This window comes from Galeopterus variegatus, unplaced genomic scaffold (genome assembly GCF_000696425.1).
Source record: "Galeopterus variegatus unplaced genomic scaffold, G_variegatus-3.0.2 Scaffold2221, whole genome shotgun sequence".
Classification (NCBI taxonomy): Eukaryota; Metazoa; Chordata; class Mammalia; order Dermoptera; family Cynocephalidae; genus Galeopterus; species Galeopterus variegatus.
The window spans coordinates 96,765-116,857 of NW_007728332.1; the positions used below are offsets into that span (position 1 = coordinate 96,765).

At 41.5% G+C, this 20,093-nt stretch overlaps 1 protein-coding gene across 1 annotated transcript in view; it reads right to left on the minus strand.

The window, feature by feature from the left end:
* Positions 1 to 20,093, minus strand: part of LOC103597156 (DNA repair-scaffolding protein-like) — a 138,187-nt gene that overhangs the window by 16,499 nt on the left and 101,595 nt on the right. Inside the window, exons 6-7 of the mRNA XM_008580954.1 lie at positions 17,325 to 17,578; positions 7,098 to 7,198 (exon numbers count right to left, since the gene is read on the minus strand). Of these exons, the coding sequence (XP_008579176.1) occupies positions 7,098 to 7,198; positions 17,325 to 17,578 (355 nt within the window). The remainder of the gene's footprint in view (positions 1 to 7,097; positions 7,199 to 17,324; positions 17,579 to 20,093) is intronic.

A 20,093-nucleotide genomic window follows, 5' to 3' on the forward strand; every position in this document is an offset into this window, starting at 1 on the left:
TTTGTTTAACAAATAATCCAACTGTGTGAACCAGAGTTATGATCTGGAAGGCACCTGCTCAGAGCCTAGGTAAGGAGACTTGCGACAGGAATCGTCACTGGCATTATCAGCATCAGTCTGAACTCTTCTATCTTATTCACTTTCATCATCTCTGAAAAACTTTCAAGTCTGGCATTCCAGAAATCCAAGGAGAAATAAAACAGCATCAGGAGATTTTTTGCCCCCCAACTTAGAGCTTATTCTCTAGAGGGAAAGAAAAACCCCCAAACCCACCAAATAACAACAAAAACTTTTTTGTGTGTGTGTGTAAAGATGACAGGTAAGGCGATCTTAACCTTTGACTTGGTGTTGTCAGCACCACACTCTCCCAAGTGAGCTAACCAGCCATCCCTATATAGGGATCTTAACCCGTGGCCTTGGTATTATCAGCACCACACTCTCTCAAGTGAGCCACGGGCCAGCCCTAAAAACAAAAACTTTGAAGGGGACATTGAGAAATAAAATGTAGCACTAGAGAAATAATAAGGCAGTGAATGTAATTTTGCAAAAGTCATAGTGGAAAGAATCAGGATAATTATTCTCAATACGAAAAGACTTTAGGAAATTAAAATTTTAAAAACAACAAAGGAAAAAACAAGAACTCTTGAAATACAAACTTATTCACTTTAAACAGACTATCTAGTAGTGCAGGGTTAAGTTATCCGATACAGTCTGGCAGCTAAATCGTTTTGTGTGAATTTATTTTTTCTGGAGGCTAGGTGGGCCGGGGTGGGCTGTCCACCAATCAGATGGGAAGAGGCACCCATGGTTGGCTAGTTGCATAGCAGACAGCAAGGTTTCCCAGGCGGCAGCACCAAGATGCTGTTAAACAGGGTGGAAAAGACACTGGGAGAAGCTTAACCCAGCCACAACTAGGCAAGCTGCGGACACCGCCCTGGGAACCTGCCAGGGTCCTGAGGCATGGAGCTGGAGGAAGCTGAACCCATCCTCAACTAGGCACGCTGCTGCCACCACCCCACGGCCCCACCAGAATCCTGAGGCATGGAGCCGGAAGAAGGCAAGCCCAACTTCAACTAGGCAAGCTGCCACCACCACCCCAAGGCCCCGCCAGGGTTGTGAGGCATGGAGCCAGGGGAAGCCGAACCCAGCACAACTAGGCACACAGCCACCACTGCCCAAGGCCTAGCCGGGGTCCTAAGGCACAGAGGCAAGGAGAAGCTGAACCCAGCCACAATTAAGCAAGCTGCTGTCACCACCCTGGGGCACACCAAAAACACCATTTCCATGCATGTAGTCTCTATAGCAGCAGTCAAAGCCACTGTGCAGATGGCATGCCAGACTCTCAACTGCACTGACACAAGGAAAGACACGAGGAGGAGGGGGAAGGGGGGGAAGAAGAAGAAGAGGAGGAAGAGGAGGAAGAAGAGGAGGAAGAAGAAGAAGAAGAAGACGATGACGACGAAGACGAAGAAGGAAGAGGTCATCTCTCTCCACAAAGCCCACTCCAGAGTAATAGAAGAAGCATCTGCTTTACGGTAATAGGGGAGGACTTGACCACACCTGTCTCAGCACTGGACAGATCATCTAGACAATAAACCAACAGAGGAACAGCTAATCTATCAGATGGAGAGAACAAATCTATGGTTATTAGAGGGGGGAAAGTGGGGGGAAAGGGAGAAATTGGATAAGGGACTTAAAGAATAAGTATGATTTGTAATAATGAATATGCTAATAAGAAAAATAAAGGAAAAGACACTGACAGAAGTTACAGCCTATTCTTTATAAATTTTCAGCTGAACATGACCCAGAAGCAAAAAGGTAAATAAAAAAAAAAAAAAAATCCTAACAAAAGAGCTATTATTGCTAATACCAATAGGAATAGCTAGGCTCATTCTTTGCTTCTTGAAACACTACATTCATTACGACATATTTATTACTTTTGGAACACAAGCATATGCCCACATGCACAGAAAACCTGTAGCATCCCCTCCACAGGCATCAGAGGGTGTTCCAGAGTGACCATTCGCACATACACACATAGTGCCACACCCAACATATCCCATAAAGATCAGCAAGTTGAGGAAAAAGAAAATTGAGAGAACTCTGCTTTGGATGACAGTAAAGGCTACTGAACTTCATTAATTTTGTTTTTTCATTTTCTTCCCACAATCTTTTTTATTTAGTTTAGGGGGAACTATTCTAGGAAGAAAAATTTCATATTAACAAATCATTTATCTGAAGCCCATCAATTTCTTTGGTGTCACTTTTTCTTTTTTGCCTTTACTCTCTTCCTAATATATAGAGCTGTTTTTGTTTTGTGTTGTTTTCTTCATTTAAAAACATCTGGGCTGGCCGGTTAGCTCACTTGGTTAGAGCATGATGCTCTAACACCAAGGTCAAGGGTTTGAATCCCTGTTCCAGTCAGCTGCCAAACAAACAAAAACTATAACTATTTTTAGTTTTAAAAACTTTGATTTCAGGGGGCCGGCCTGGTGGCGCACTGGATAAGTGCGCCGCTTGGGAAGCGCGGCGGTGCTCCCGCCCAAGGGTTCGGATCCCACATACAGACCGGTTCCCGCTCACTGGCTGAGCGAGGCGCGGGAGCAACACCGAGGGTTGCAATCCCGTTGCCGGTCTCCGGTCCGGTACGGGGGCAACACTGAGGGTTGCGATCCGTTGCCGGACACGGAAAAAGACAAAAAGACAAAAAAAAAAAACAAAACTTTGATTTCAAACATATGAAAATATTTGTCACACTGTCACTAAACGGAGGCCACCACCCTATCAAAATCATAAAGTTTTAGGACATCCTACAATTTACACAGCCATTGCAACCTTCAAATCATGTACTACGCTGCTCAAATTAGTGCTATCTCAAGGATGCCATCAGGCCTACACTTTGAAAGGCTACTTTTTTTCCCAGAAGAAAAACCATATTTGTGTTAAGATTTCTAATTCTGCTGATTTCTTAATCCCTTATCTTCTTAACCCTAACTTTCAACTAATGAAGGCCTGCACAGATTAGGGAATAAGAATATGGACTTGAGAGAGGTTTCATATCTGGGCTGGCTTACCTGTAGCATATGCTCAACCTACAATTTCTTCATCTGGAAAGTAAGGAAAGCAAACTGTCTTAGAGGATTATCTTGCATAAAAATGATTTAATATCTAGTATGCCCTCAGCATTCCACCCACAGATAGTAAACCTCCAACTGTGATAATACAATAAGGATAATGCTGAAGGAGGAAAGAGAATGAACAAAAGTTTTCCCTCAACTATTTCTTAAATGTATGGTCCAATTTAAAGTTTGCCAAAGTTCTGCTCCTATCTTGAAGATATTTACAATACATCAAGTCAATAAAATTCAGAATAGATACCTTATGAACACACGATGTCCAATTTGGACTATTTGGTTATTCCTCAATAGCAACATCAAGAGAATACTGGCAGAGGGGTGAAAAAATTTTCATACAGCAGAAGTGTGGCAAGTTGAAAAAGCATGGATGGCACAGGGAGCCACGAGGCCAGGCTGCATCCCTGTCTCCCCTTCAATTGCCTGAATAACAGAGCAAGTCATTCATGTCCCTGAGGACGCATGCTTTTCATCTCCCACAGAGGAGCTCAGACTAGAAGATCTCTAAGAGCTTTCAAAGAATTAGCATACCGTCTTTTCGAGAGAGAAAAGGAAGCAAGGGTACAGCATGAACACTGATGCACGTAAATGGTACTTCCAGTGTCCTGGCCTTTCAAGTCTGCTGTGACCAGACGCCAGGGCATAGCTGCATCCCAGTCACCCGTCCATTAGGCTCCTGTTGCCCCCATTCTTCCAACTCCCTCCTTTTCATCCTATAGTTCACACCAACCCCAACCGCTCAACACAAATTTCTATGAGAGAACTGAGAGTGGCCTTGCTGAAACCCAATAGCACAAATATTTATATTCAGTCACAAAGAAATCTAAGCTCACCATTTACTTGTGTAATTACTTCAAAAGAAGGGAGGCAAAAGCAAAACAGGAAGAAGGAACATGTTTGAGAATTTAAGTGGCAAGGCCATATTTTTCTGGTTCAGGCAGAACGAAAGAAAATTATAATGCACAGAACCCCAAACTAAATTCAAAATGACTGAGTGACACAAAGATTAAATGGAAACTATTTAGAGGTGGAGGTGGGTAGATTATGGGCAAAAGTAATCACTCCAGTTCAAGATTATTTGCATTTGAGAGGTTAAATATGCACATGCAACTATTTATAAATAGCAGAACATGAAGGATCACTAAAAGATTAAAATGAGAAAATGTATTGTAGAATCACAAATTGTTCTTGCTGATTTTTATTAAATAAGTATGAAAATAAAAAAGTCACAAGTGAAACATATGGCTGGTAGAGTACTATCAACTGAGTTCCACCCTGGCCAAAGTGATTGGAATTAGTTCAAGGTGGGACTCCTGCCCCAGCCAGACCAGTGAAGGCTGTTTCAGGTATTTCTAAGAGAATGGAAAAGCAAGCATTCTTTTTATTGGATTTGAAGCTGGGAGTTACCACATGGAGAATGTCTGCCAGCCTTTTCAAAACCAATATGCCTTACATATGAAGTCTTTTCCCTGTGGCTTTTAATTATGAGTACCACTAAATTCTTTTTTGTGCCAAAGCCAGTATGTTATAAAGACTTCCCTGAATAATATGAGGGAACATTATTTACGTATGCCTGGATTTCTGACTGATCAAATAAGTTATAAAGACGATCATTTAGGGCCGGCCCGGTGGCGCACTGCTACAGTGCACCACTTGAGAGCGCAGCGGCGCTCCCGCCGAGGGTTCGGATCCCACATACAGACCGGCCGCTCACTGGCTGAGCGAGGTACGGGCGCAACACCGAGGGTTGCGATCCTGTTGCCGGTCCCGGTCCGGTACAGGCGCGACACTGAGGGTTGTGATCCATTGCCGGTCACGAAAAAAGACAAAAAGGAAAAATAAAAATAAAAAAAATAAAGACGATCATTTAATATCATAATCCTTGATACAAAAAAATAGCAAGGAACAAAGTTATAACAATGGGCTGACCCACAGAATTCTATTAAAGGAGGAGTACTCTTGGGTCATTATGCATCAAGCCATCCTGATACACATACTTCAAATTATAATACTCTAATACAAGAATGTGAACAAAAGAAGACAACTTCTAAGACACAGGTAGGAAAGGATTTTAAAAGCAATAAATGAGATAAGAATTGAAAGGTCTTCTGAAGAAATGTGTAATAGTTGAGGACATAATTGTTGAGTGTTCTATCTGGTAGAATATATTACTCAGAGTGGACGGAGGCAAGGGGGGAATCAACTCTATGAGCAGTGTTTCTCAAACTCCAGCATGTGCAAAAATCATCTGGGAGCTTATTAAAACGCATATTCCAAGGACCCCCCCTCCCCCGAGACTATTAATAGTAGATTTGGAATAAGTGAACATGCCTCCCCCACTCCAGATTAAGAGACCACACAGGAAGAAACCTTGAAAAAAGCATTGTTTCAGAGGAAAGGGAGCTTTTCTAGATATGTGGAATAATTTTTATACCAAACAATTTGTTAAGAAACAAGACCTTTCAGTCACTTGCTTGTAGTAGCAGCTTTCAAAGTTTGTGTTGCAACTCATTAGAGGACTCCTAAAATCAATTTCGTGAGACCAGGATTATGGTAAAAATAAAAGAATATATCAGATTGTATCACACACATACTAAGGTTAGTGTTCGTAAAATGTTTGTCTCAGAGGGGTGTGTTTATGTGCGCGCGCATGCATGTCTGTGTTGGATGGGTAGCAGTCGTAAAAGTTTGAAAGCCACTGCTTAGATTTAGCAAGAAAAAGGTCTAATATAGAACACTCTAAGTCAGACCTTTCAACAATAAGTCTTCTGTGAACTAAGAGAAACTCTCAGGAGGGATCTAATGACCTTGTAAGAACAGGCTCATCTCTTAGAACAATTTCTGAGACCTTTAAGACACCTGAAGAAGAAGAAAAAAAGTCAGTTTTTGGAGTACAAGTTTTCACATCCATGATTAAGTTTATTGCAAAGTATTTTATTCTTTTTGATCCTATTATAAATGGGATTGCTTTCTTAATTTCCTTTTCAGATATCTCATTGTTAGCATATAGAAATGCAACTGATTTTTGCACATTGACTGAATCCTGCAACTTTGCTGAATTAGTTTATTGGTGCTAACATTTTGCATATGTGGGGAGTCTTTAGGGTTTTCTAGATACAAGATCATATTATTTGCAAACAGAGACAATTTGACTTCCTTTTTTCCAATTTGGATGCCTTTTACTTCTTCTTCTTGAATAAATGCTTTGGCTACAGAAGCAGAGAGTAGAATGGTGACTGCTGGGGGCCAGGGGAAAAGGGAAAGAGAGAGGTATTAGTCAAAGGACACAAAGTTTGCTTATACAAGATAAACAAGTCATAGAGGTCTACTGTACAGCATACTGCCTATAGTTAAGCACACTGTATTGTATACTTTAAATTTTGCTAAGAGGGTAGATCTCATGTTAAGTGTTCTTATCAAACACAAAAAATAATAATGATAGATAAGTAAGCAGAATGGAACTTTTGGAGGTTATGAGTAAGTTCATGGCACAGACTGTAGTGATGGTTTCATGGGTGTATACTTACTTTCAAAACTCATCAAGTTGTACACATTAATTATGCAGCTTTTCGTCTCAAAAAATTAAATAAAAAGAATGATGGGGGAAAATTAATTTTTAAAAAAGTCTTGAAAATAGCAGTAATTAACTTCATAATTTTAATGTAAAAATACTTTTAACTACAATGTTTTTTTTTTTTTGTCTTTTTTCCGTGTCCGGCAACGGATCGCAACCCTCAGTGTCGCCCCCGTACCGGACCGGGACCGGCAACAGGATCGCAGCCCTCAGCGTTGCTCCCACGCCTCGCTCAGCCAGTGAGCGGGAACCGGTCTGCATGTGGGATCCGAACCCTCGACGGGAGCGCCACCGCGCTTCCCAAGTGGCGCACTATAGCAGTGCGCCACCGGGCCGGCCCAACTACAATGTTTTTTACCCACCATCTCAGATGCCTGTGCAAGCCTTACCTGAAAGTGTCCTCTGATAAGAAACATAATGATGTCTCCACAAAGAAATGGCAGATCTCTCTCGATTCTGCAGTCCGTTTAGTCTTTCAGCTAGCCCGCCTCTGTTTATGAATTATAATGTAAAAAGTTTAGTTAAAAGAAAAGCTTCTGAATAGTTGGAACATTTATATTTTATACCCCCAACAAGACAAATAGATAAAAAATGAAAATTTTAACATATTTTTGATATTATATTCTCCTTCTCCATATCCTCCTAGGTAAGCTTTTAGTTTTTTTGGTATCTTGGTTTTATGATTCTTACAAATATTGGCTAATATTGCTGCCTAAGAACATCATATTCTTAGAAATATGATAGCTGAATATGTTTAATCCCTTTATTAGTTCACTTATTCATTTCCTGTTCATTTACCTGTGGCCTGCTACATGCCGGCACCTAGCACTTTGATAGGTACCAGGGACACAAAGATAGCTATGAGCCATGGCATGGTGGGTGGGAGATTGAGGGAAGGGGTTAACAGTGGACTGAGCAGATGGGGGCAAACAGATAAATGGATAGTGGGTTCAAAGTTCCAGCCAAGCAAAACTTTGTCAAACTATTTATAGGTAGAACACTCAAATGAGAGCATTTGGGTAGGGGTCCCTTACTTGAAATCCAGAGATAATTGGGTATCAATCACAGACAGACAGCAAGAATACTAACATTACAAAAAAAGAAAACCCACGTGCATGGCCGGAAGACAATTCATAACAAGGGACATACAGGCATTTCATAAGAGCCCTTACCTATTAATGAATATATTCATTGATATATGTATATATTTATAAATATATAAAAATATAAAATTATAAATATAAATATATATATAGAGAGAGAAGTCAGCACCTCCTAACCCATCTATAATCTCTCTCAAGAGAAATCAAGATCAGTTGTTACTCACCACTACGGCCATGTGCTACATAATTTATCAATGTATTATCTCATAAGATTATGTACCAGTTCATTAATCATTACATTATCTAGTTTTATTTAAATAATATCTCTTTGAAGTAGAAAGAAAGTACCTCTTAAAGAGTACTATTTTAAATGATATTTATAATATAATAAACACACAAAAAAGGCAAAACACTGTATTTTTTGCAGTTATCTAGACAATTCTTTGCTAAATGTTGGTTTTCAATATTATGACTTCACAGAGGAAAAAAGAAGACAAAATAGAATCTGAAAGTACTATCTGGGTAAAGTCAAGCCTAGAACTCCACAAGGAAACTGTAGGAATTATAGGATGAAGGTAAAAGCAAGAGTTAACATGAACGCAGGAGCTCTCTGTAGTGGAAGTACCTGAAGCCCTCAGGTAAAACCTGCGTCTCCAGCTGAGCTCTGGCATTAGGGGCTCTGCCACTGCCATGCAAGTCATCTGCTGCCCCTGCTACAATTCTGCCCACAGACTTCCCACATTCAAACTTAAGAACAGAAACTCCATGACCTGTAATCAACAGTCCTATTTCTAGTAAAGACCTATACCAAATTGGGAAAAACAAAAAAAAGTCACATAGGAAGTTTAAGAAGGCCCTGCCATCTACATCCAAATTAACTCTTTTTAATGTAGCCAGCCAAGTAATCCACAGATAAAGGCCAAAACACCAACAGAATAAAAATATAATGAATTCACTGAGCAAGATATCCTAGTTATCTTTCTTGTGAAATTAACAGACTGGTAACTGTCTCAAAAGATTACTGGCATCAATTCAACACAGTTAAACATTTCTATAAAATCGATATGGAGAAGTGAAAAAGAATAAAGATTCAAAAATATTTCAACTTACTTCCAATCAAAATAACTCATTAAAGTATTTTTAATACACTATACAACAAGGTAAAGAAAATAATTAAAATGGACGTGGCATAATATTTTCAAGTTTTGTTTTCTGGCACATGTAGACACCATGAAATATAATTTGATCATAAGACTGGGGACTTATGGCTTTATTATTAACAACACACTTAAATATCTAAACAATTTTGTATTGCCTTTTATTAGTTATACCTTTAAACAGTGCCATGAATTTTAAAAAATGAAAATAAAAAAGTCCAAAGAGATTGAGTAACGTTTACCATGGAGCAAACCTAAGGAAAAGGGCTAATGTACTCCAGCCTTAAAATGCCAACGACCTCTTCCCTTGATCCTTCCACTAGCTAGTCCTTATCAAGTTTAAAAAAATATATATATATATTTTAATCGCTGCTCTATTCATGCTAGATAATGAAAGTCTATTCCTTACACCCACTTTTTTTCCCCCTTAGCCAGGCCCGTTGTCCCTTTGTGTCAAAAGATGATCTTTTAATGAGAGCATTATCAGGACATCTGCATTTTCAGCATTTTGATAAGTTCACTTCAACAAATCAAATGTTTAATGCAAAACTGTTTTCTAGGCATTACTAGATGAGATAAGAGATTTTCTTAGCTCTCTAGAAGCATGACTCTCCAGTGCCTTCTTTACAAACCAGACTATGAGCCAAAATACGTTGCCTTTTTCTCTGCTCCAGGAGGTCAGAAAACTGCCACCCCTTCCTTCACCAAAGGGAGATGGGCAATCATGAGCCTTGCCAGTCAGTGCAAAAACACAAAAGTCTTCCAGTTTAGATGCCTGAGACTGACAATCTGAGTCACACCAACCTGATTCTTAATAAGTAAATACAGGAACTTTAAAAAGCTGACCACAAAACAGGCCTCCCTCACTTAGTTTTTCTTAGAATCACAAGAAGACAATCAGTTGCATATTGCTGGAGCTGCTTCAGTCACTTCTATGAACACTCCCTTTGCCGTCCTGTTTCCTCTTGGGAGGACACCCCAGCCGTGACCTTGCACAGCACTGTCATCTCTTTCCTCCCCTCTTGCCAGTGGGCCTGAAAGCCCAGGAAGGGACATTCTTGCTCTTCACTGCAGCTTCCAGACCACCCTTATGCTCCAGCCCTAATGTGACTGCCCACGCCCCAGGCAGGCACCCTGCAGCACTGTCCCCCCACCCCCACCCTCAGAAGGCTTATTTCCTGGTCCCCATTCCTGTTTATTTCAGTGCCTGCCAAGCTTCAATGCCTCTACCTCCCATTCCCTGAACCCCTCCTCTCCAAGAGTGTGTCCTCCACCCACCTAAACCACCAATCCCCATGGTCATCTCTAAATCTCGAAATTATAAACTGCCTCTCTCCATTAACTCAGTTCTAAGCATGCATCATCCTTACTGTTCCAGCTTGCCACCTCTAGTAGCCCAACTCCAGAAGTGTTTGACCAACCTCTTCCCAAGCCACCAGCAGTTGGTCCTACCCCAACTCACTGTATCCACACCCTGCATGTTCTTCTTACTCTTACCTTACCCAGTTCAGTCTTCACAGGCATTATTATCATTGTGCTCTCAGAACTTCTATCAACCCCTTTCAACATATCACTGGACAGTCCCCATGCTCTGCCTGCTCCACATTCGCAGCTGCAGGACTGAATCCACACTGGCTGGTTGGTCTCACACTCAACTCATGACCACTCCTCCCAGCAGAACCTCATGCTGTCAGACAACCCAGAGCACCTCCACAGTGCACTCACCTCCACGCCATGACCATACTACATAATCTCCCCTCACCCTCTCCACCTCCTGATGGAGGAGCTTCCTATGGTGCTGGAATAGAAGTGACCAGAAAGAACTTGTTCCCTAGCCACATGGATTGACCTGCACCTGCATGGACTCCACTCTCCACCTGTCCACGGATAGCCTGTCTGTGCTCCTGATGGGGTGCACCCTCTTTGTGCCCTCTCTTCACCGTGTCAGAGACAACTCCATCAGTTGTCCTCTCCCTTCCCTGCCTCAGCAGATTCCCCTTCTCTCCTGGACTTCTCCCAGCAATGCTGAAACGTCTCCCGTCTTAAAAAAAGAAACCATGATCCTCATATTCCCTTCCAAATAACACCCTATTGATATGCTTCCCTTAAAGAAAAACTCCTCCAAAAAGCTCTATCATGCGGTCTTCAGTTTCTCCTTTCACTCTGTCTTGAGTATCTCCCGTCTTAAAAAAAGAAACCATGATCCTCATATTCCCTTCCAAATAACACCCTATTGATATGCTTCCCTTAAAGCAAAACTCCTCCAAAAAGCTCTATCATGCGGTCTTCAGTTTCTCCTTTCACTCTGTCTTGAGTCCATAGCAGTCTGGCTAGCCTGACCACTCCACTGAGATGGCTCCACACCCTGCCCTTCCCAGTGAAATCGTGGTGGCCAGCCCCAGCAGCGCCCGTCACAGTCAGTTGCCCTCTCTTCTCATAAAGACGCCACTTCCCTTGCTTCCAGGACAACACACTCCCCTCATTTTAGTTCCTCCCTCAGCAGCCTCTTCCTCCACACCCCAGCCTCTGCAGAGCACCCAGGGCACAGGCCTCGGACAGATTCTCCTCTCAATCTGCACCAGATCCTCTGCAAACTGACCTAGCTCATGCTTTAAAATCACCCAGACACTGAAGCCTACAAATTCACATCCCCAGCACCAGGCCTGCCTGTGAAGTCCAGACTCATGTTCCTACTCAGATATACAATGTCTAAATGAAAATAGTCAAAAGGCTCATGATTTTCACACCGAAGAAAAATGGAACCACCCAGTCTCCTGCACACCCTTCCTGACTCATCACAGCTTACAGGAGCTCCAATCTTCCAGCTGCTCAATATGTCAACTGCTCAGGAGTTTCCCTGACCCCTGTTTAAGACTAAAATGCCCTCCCCTCAACTCTGGGACATTCTCTAGCCCCCTGTTCCACTTCTTTTTCATAAAGTTTATCTTCTTCTGACATCTTGTCTACTTTACTTCTTGGCACCTAATCAGCCTTCCATCCAGCACAGGCAGGGGCTTGGCTCACCTTTGCTACTGCCCTGTCTCATGCACATGAAACACTGCTTGGCACACAGTAGGCCCTCAGTAAGGACGCGGACATGACTTTCTGAAATTGCATGGCATCATCTTCACCAACAAGGCCATTTTAATCCTTCCAATGGGCTTGCCTTCCTTTCTACCCAGAAGCTATTATAAAACAACACCATTCTCCTTTGAGGCTGCAACTTCTTCATTTTGGACGTAAGGCCTTAATGTCTTATTTTACGAAAAAAACAATTATGGTGAGCAGCCGTGAACTGACTCACCACGCCACATCTGTCCCACTGGACTCAGTCACTCCTTATGCTCTTCCCTCTGCTCTTTCGCTCAAGACAGGCCTCCCCCACCCCCACTTCCTCTTCAGGACACTTGACAGAGCCATGATCCCAACCTCTCTGTGCACTGGGCCCTCCCGTTGTCCTCAGTGCCTGTCTCTCCAATTTTGTGCAACCTCTTTAGATGCTCGATCCCTTCCAGACCACTAGCAGCTGAGGCGCCCCTGCCTGGAACCCAGATCCTACATCAGCCATGGTCTGCCCACAATGCCCCCGGGCTCACCCTCTCTTGCTGTGGAACTCTCGTCAGTGGATCCAGAACCTGAGTTCTTCATTGCCACATGACTCTTTCTACTGAAACTCCTTCAACTCAAAACTCTACTACCTTTGTTCTTGTGGTACTGGCTTCCCACAGGTTCCCCCTCACTTTCATTTTGTTTTTGTTTGGCATTTTTTGTTCTTATTTAAAAAACAAAGAACATCGAAATGGCAGAACAGACAATCCCCAGTATCATTCCCCACCACAACCAATAAACTATCATTCCCCTGCAACAACTGATACAACTATTAAAAAGCTAAGACTGCCATTCTGGGACCACTGGAGCTCGGGGAAAAGGAGGAAAGACCTGCAGAGTTCATGAAGCTATGAGAGGCAGCAGTGAGACTGAGAAGGGAACACTCTGACCTTTCCGAGCCCCAGCCGCTTCCAAGGTGGTGTGGTGCAGGAGCAACTGCAGTACCTGGAGGCCAGCAGAGGGGCAAAGCTGCAGCAATGCCCTCTGTGTGATGCTGCCTGGAGCATGGAAGGGAGAAAAGGGCCTCAGAGCACCACACCAGAGGTCAGTGAGTCATCATAAGAGACTTGTGCATGGCATGCCCCACAGGAAGCATTTGGAGTGCTGGGGAACGGAAGGCTGGCCTGCTGGGGGAACACTGGGGCACAGTGCGGCAGCTGAGCTGCCTTACGATTGGCATGGGCACACTCAGTGGTGACTGGTCAGGGCAACAGAACTGCATGGGCTGAAGTTTATAGGAAAGACTCAGTCCTAGGGCAGAATTCCAATGCAGCGCAGTTGTGTCTGTGGGGACCTCACAAGATCCAGAAGTGGCTAAAAGGCCAACAATTAAACTCCATTATGCACAAAAAGCCTTCCCCAGAGAATCAAATACAAAGCAGCAATTTAGCTCAAGCACTGAGCTCAGTTCTGGTGAAAAGATCTCCCAACTTGGGAATTAAAAACAGGACACCAAATTAGTTCCAGTGCAGAGTTTAAGCAGCAGTAGTAGCTAATAATACACCACAGAATGGGAAGAAGAAGAAAAAAAAAAAAAAACCAACCAAAGACCAGAGATAGATCTCTGATATAAACCAGAAAAGGTTGAGCACCACCAAAGAACACCAATAAAACCTGGGAGAGGTAGCAGTCTCCTCAAATGACCAGGCATCACCGTAAAGAGACAAAGATCAACAAAAAACAGAGAAATATGACACCACCAAATGAAACAAACAAAACACCAGCAATGGACCCAGGACAGTGGTGGATTTATGAAATGCATGACAGAGGATTCACAATAACCCTCTTAAGGATGTTCAGGGAGTCACAAAAAAAAACACAGATAGAAAATTAAATGATATCTAAAAAACAATTTAGGAAAACAACAAGAAACATGACAAAGGTATAGAATCACTTTTTTTAAAACCCAGAAATTCTAGAAATAAGGAATACATTATCTGAATTGAAAAACTCCATATAAAGCTCCAACAGAGAACTGATCAAATACAGGAAAGAATTGGTGAGCTTGAAGACAGAACATATGAAATAACCCATCAAAGGAGCAAAAAGAAAAAAGAAAACAAATATACAGACATACGGCAAAGATGGGACTCCCTCAAGTGAAACAACCCTACATAATCAGCATACCCAGAAAAGAAGAAAAAGGAAGAGACCTAGAAAGCATATTCGAGAAAACAATGACTGAAAACTTCCCAAATATAGAGAAAGATGACAGCGTCAGGTACAGGAAGCTCAGAGGTCACTAATCAAATTCAGAACAAAGAAGAACACCCCAAGGAACATCATAAGCAAATTATTAAAAACAAAAGACAAAGGAATCATACAAAAAAGCAGCAAGAGAAAAGAAACACATAACATTCAACAGAGTGCCAATATATCTCTCAATGGATTTCTTAGTAGAAACCCTACAGGCCAGAAGAGAATGTGATGATATATTCAGGGTGCTGAAGGAAAAAACTGTCAGCCAAGGATTCTGTACCCATCAAAACTAACCTTCAAATGTGAGGGAGAAATAAAGTTTTTCCCAGATAAACAAAAGCTAAGGAAATTCATCAACACTAGACATGCCTTATAAGAAATGCTAAAGGGAGTCTTCCATCTGAAAGAAGATGATACTAAGGAGTAGCAAGAAAACATCTGACGGTACATAACTCATTAGTAAAGTAAGTTCACAAACAACCTCAGAATACTCCAGTATGGTAAGGGTGGTGAATAAACACTTATATCCTAAGTATGAAGACTGCAGGACAAATGTAACAAGACAACAACAAATACAACACCCATATAAGAAACAGGCAATATTAAAAGACGTATCTTGAAACAACAAAATGTCAAAAATTGGGGGGAAATGACACCAAGAGTAGAGTTGGCTTTGGTATTTTGTTTTTCTTAGATAAAAAAGTTAAGTTGTTATGAGTCTAAAATAATCTGTTATAACCATATTTTTTGTAAGCCTCATTTTAACCAAAAAGGAAGACAGTTTAAGACTATAAAATAGGTTAAAAAGGACCTACAAAACAACCAGAAAAAAAGAGCAATATGTCAGTAACAAGTCCCTGTATATCAATAATAACTCTAAATGTGAATGGGTTAAATGTCCCAATTAAAAGACACACAGTGGCTGAGCGGATTATAAATCAAAAACCAACAATATGAGGGCCGAGCCCGTGGCGCACTCGGGAGGGTGTGGCGCTGGGAGCGCGGAAGCGCTCCCGCCGCGGGCTCGGATCCTATATAGGGATGACCTGTGCGCTCACAGCGCTCACTGGCTGAGCGCGGTGCGGCCGGTCTCGAAAAGGACAAAAAACAAAAACAAACAAACAAAAAAACCCAACAATATGATACCTATGAGAAATTCACTTCACCTATAAAGACACACACCAACTGAAAGTGAAGGAATGGAAAAAGATATTTCATGCAAATGGAAACCAAAAAATAGCAGGAGAAGCTATACTTATATCAGATAAAATGGATTAAAGCCAAAGAAAGTAAAAAAATATAAGGAAGGTCATTATATAATGACAAAGGAATAAATTAGACAACAGGATATAACAATTCTAAGTATATACACATCCAACCCTGGAGAGTTGTGAAAATAGACAAATGGCACTACATCAAACTAAAAAGCTCCTGTACAGCAAGGGACACAACCAACAAAGTGAAGAGAGAACCTACAGAATGGGAGAAAGTGTTTGTGAAGTACACATCACACAAGGTGCTAATATCCAGAATATATAAGGAACTCGAACAACTTAACGGCAAAAAAATAAATGACACAATTTAAAAATGGGCAAAGGACCTGAACAGACATGTTTCAAAAGAATACATACAAACAGCCAATAAGCACAGGAAAAAATGCTCAAAATCACTAATTACCAGGGAAATGCAAATTAGTACCACACTGAGATATCATCTCACTCCAGTTAGAATGGCTATTATCAATAAGACAGAGAATAACAAATGCTGGCAAGGACATGGAGAAAAGGGAACTCTCCTACATTGCCGGTGGAAATGTAAATTGGTACATCCATTGTGGAAAGCAGTATGGAGGTGCCTCAAAGAACTAAAAATAGACACATACCTTATGACCCAGCTATCCCACTACTGGGTATATACCCAATGGAAATGAAATCAATATACCAAAAAGACAACTGCACTCCCATATTTACTGCTCACAATAGCCAAGAGATGGAATCAATCTAAATGACCATCAATTGATGAATGGATAAAATATTGTGGTATATATACAAAATGGAATTCTATTCGGCTGTGAAAAAATGATACCCTACCATTTGCAGCCACATGAATGGAACCTGAAGCCATCATGTTAAGTGAAATAAGTCAGGCACAAAAAGACAAATACTGTATGATCACACTCATATGTGGAATATAAGAAAAAAGTGGTACTCATAGAAGTAGAGAGAATAATAGTTATCAGAGGCCAGGAGGGGAGGGGGGGAGGAGTAGAAAAAGTGCTGGACTAACAGGTACAAAACTATGCTATCTACTCTAAGTGATTCACTGTGGAGTATATGCATGTATTGAAACAACACACTGTTCCCCACAAATATGTACAAGTAAATTATAAAATAAATAAAATACAAATACATGCATACTTACATAAAACAAACCAACAAAGAGACCTTGTGTGACACAGGTTTGGGACAGTTCCCTACAGGCTCAGTCATGCTCCCTGCCTGGCCCCCCATGCCCAGTGCTGACTGACACTCTAGTGCTCCTCCACTGTGGCTCTCCGCAGGCACACCAGCTGCTTGTTGCCCATGAGTCTCTGCTCTCATACTTCTTTGCATTCAGAGGTGTTGCCCTGGCCAGCCTCTCGCAGCACACTCATAAAGGTAACCTGACATGGTCTATATTATTTCTATTTCCTTCTTTAGACTATAAGTCACTTAAGAACAGAACAATGATTCTCTTGTCTCTAACATCTAAGGCATCACTTGGAACACTAGTACTCAATAAAATTTGATAAACCAAATAACAAATCTCCATTAAGGAAAGCAGTCATGTAAGCTGGTCATGACTGAATCTGTGAATGCTCAACTTGAATGAACAATTCCATAAATCAGCTCCAGAACTTAGGACTTCAATAATGGCTTTTTGGAATTACAATTATATTCTGCCAATTTTCCATCCCCAAAACTAGTATTTTTAAATTAGCATTTTAGATATTTGGGTTCTTAAAAAAACAGAAAAGCTGAAAAAAGAATTTTAAAAGGTATAATTTAACCTTAAAAGCTTCGTCTTCTTTCCTGAATTTTCTGGAGTCCTGGGAAACTTAGCTGTCTGTTTCCGGGGTGTACACAAGATGTCCTCTGTCGATTTCACCCTTGGGTCTATGAGTGTCTCCACAATTTGTCTTGCATCTGTTCCAACGTCCACATGGTATTTGTGAGGGGATTCTGAATCAATGAACAGGACATTCTCTGAGTCATCTTCTTTTTCACTATCTGATGAATACTCCAAAATTTCTGTAGAACTTGGCTGAAAAAATTCAGAGGAATGCAATTAAATATTCTTTATTCATGTCCTCATTTACATATGTCTATCATTCTATTCTCTACAATTATAATCCTTGAAACAGCTTCTTAAATATAGTATCTGTTGCTTAAACTGTTTTGACATGAAATCCCAAAGTAACAAAGACAAGAAGAGGTTAAACCAACTGTAAGCCAGACATCATCTCAGAGAACCCACCAAAATCAGTACAGATATTTCAATCTTCCTTCAGCAAACTAAAAGACACATGTGCTACATGTATAGGCAGTTCCAAAACTGAACAAATTAATACCAACCTGAAAGGCCGACCCGTCACTGTAATCTAACACCTACTGAAAAAAAAGTATTTCTTGATTTTGAAATTTAATGTGGAGCTAAATAATATTTTCTATTTGCCATAAACCAAATACAAAAAAATTGTCTCTTTAGATGTAAACCATTTCGTTTACCAAAGCAGTTTCCCTGGTAAAGACGAAAACGACTTCTCCAGCCCAATTCCAATACCGGTATAATATTTTCCAGAGACTAGTTTGAAATTGCTAGCATCAACAGGGACTATTTGAGAATATGAGTTACTGTCTCTTTTTCCTCACATTTCCTAAAACATTTCTTTTTTCTCCTACTCAAATTTCTGAACTTTCGAAATATGAGTTTTCTGAAAATTGGATTATAAAACAGAAATTCATATAACATAGCCAACCCTGAAGAGAAGAATCAAAACCTTCTTTCTGGTGTTTTTTGTGTTTGCCTATACACTAAAACTTTTCAGTATGATAGGACGTTACTTTCCAATTACTTGGTTTTGCAAGTCAGTCTGATGTTGTACTAGAGTCAGCAACAATTCATCCTTCAATATTCTAATTTTCTAATATATTAGCAGCCCCACTTAATTCAGTATCTACGCTAAATTGTGAATTTACTTAATGTAGATCATTTGGTACACTCATTTGAATGGGTCTTCTGTACCCAGTCAATCCATAATGTAGGAAAGAGGTCCCTCATGTGGGAGCCTTAACTATTTTGATAGATCAATGTGGACTGTGTCCCTGACGCAGTAGTAGATGTTTGGCTGAAGACAGTGAAGAGGATACAAGTATATGAGGGCTACTGCTTGTGGGTGTGTGTGTGCATGTGTGCACTGGTGTTGAGGGCAGCACTAGAGTTTTCATCATTTGCTAACCTACATAAAACAAAAGGCCTTTTCTGAGGATTATACAGTTAAATTCTTTTTAAGAGTCTTAAAAAAGACACCATCGGGCCAGCCCGGTGGCGCACTGCTACAGTGCGTCACTTGAGAGTGTGGCGGCGCTCCCGCCGAGGGTTCGGATCCCACATGCAGACCGGCCGCTCTCTGGCTGAGCGAGGTGCAGGCGCAACACCGAGGGTTGCGATCCCGTTGCCGGTCCCGGTCCGGTGCGGGCGCGACACTGAGGGTTGCGATCCGTTGCCGGTCACGAAAAAAGACAAAAAAAAAAAAAGGACACCATCTATCCCCAAACCTCCTTAAAAAAAAACTGTTTGGGTAGTCCCCTGCTATTAGGCAGGCTGCAAATGAGAAGAAATAGATGACAAGATTTCGTTCTTTCTTTCTTTCTTTTTTTTTAAATTAAAGGTGACTGGTAAGGGGATCTTAACCCTTGACTTGGTGTTGTCAACACCACGCTCTCCCGAGTGAGCTAACCGGCCGTCCCTATATAGGGATCCGAACCCATGGCCTTGGTGTTATGAGCACCACACTCTCCCCAGTGAGCCACAGGCCAGCCCTAGATGACAAGATTTCTAAAGTCAATGAAGAGCTTAGTTCTACTATCCTTTTCACCACTTCAGCTTTGTGTCTCAATCACTGCAGGTACCTGCTAACCCATTCATAAGCACTGGGGGCACATGTTTTCTCCACAAGACAGCTTCTGAATAAATATTAAAAATAAGCCTCAAAAAGAACTGGGACAGTTTAGAGTGAAAATGAAGCTCTTCAACGCTGAAAATCTTTATACATTACTTGAGAACTCCGTATTTAAATAATTTCATCTTTTTGTTGAGACATTTTTTCTTTAGCACCCTAAGGTTTTGCACTTCATCCTAGAGCAGGGTCTCTCACCCTCAGCACTACTGCCATTTGGGGCTGGACAACATGGTGGGGCTGTCCTGTGTACTGGAGGGTGTCTAATAGCACCCCAGCCTCCACCCACTAGATGACAGTAGCACATGCCCCACTAGTCACGACTATCAGTGTCTCCAGACATTGCCAAATGTCCCCTAAGGGATGAAATCACCCCCAGTCAAGAACCACTGTCCTAGAAATCGGTCAACAAGGAACCAACCGCAGGCGGCTTGTGCTGGGGACTTGCATGCGAATGCTACTTCACGGGGATGCAGGAGGACAGACCCGACAGTTATAAAACACTATGGTAGAAGTACTGCACTAGGGGCCGGCCCGCGGCTCACTTGGTAGAGTGCGGTGCTGATAACACCAAGGCCGTGGGTTCGGATCCTATATAGG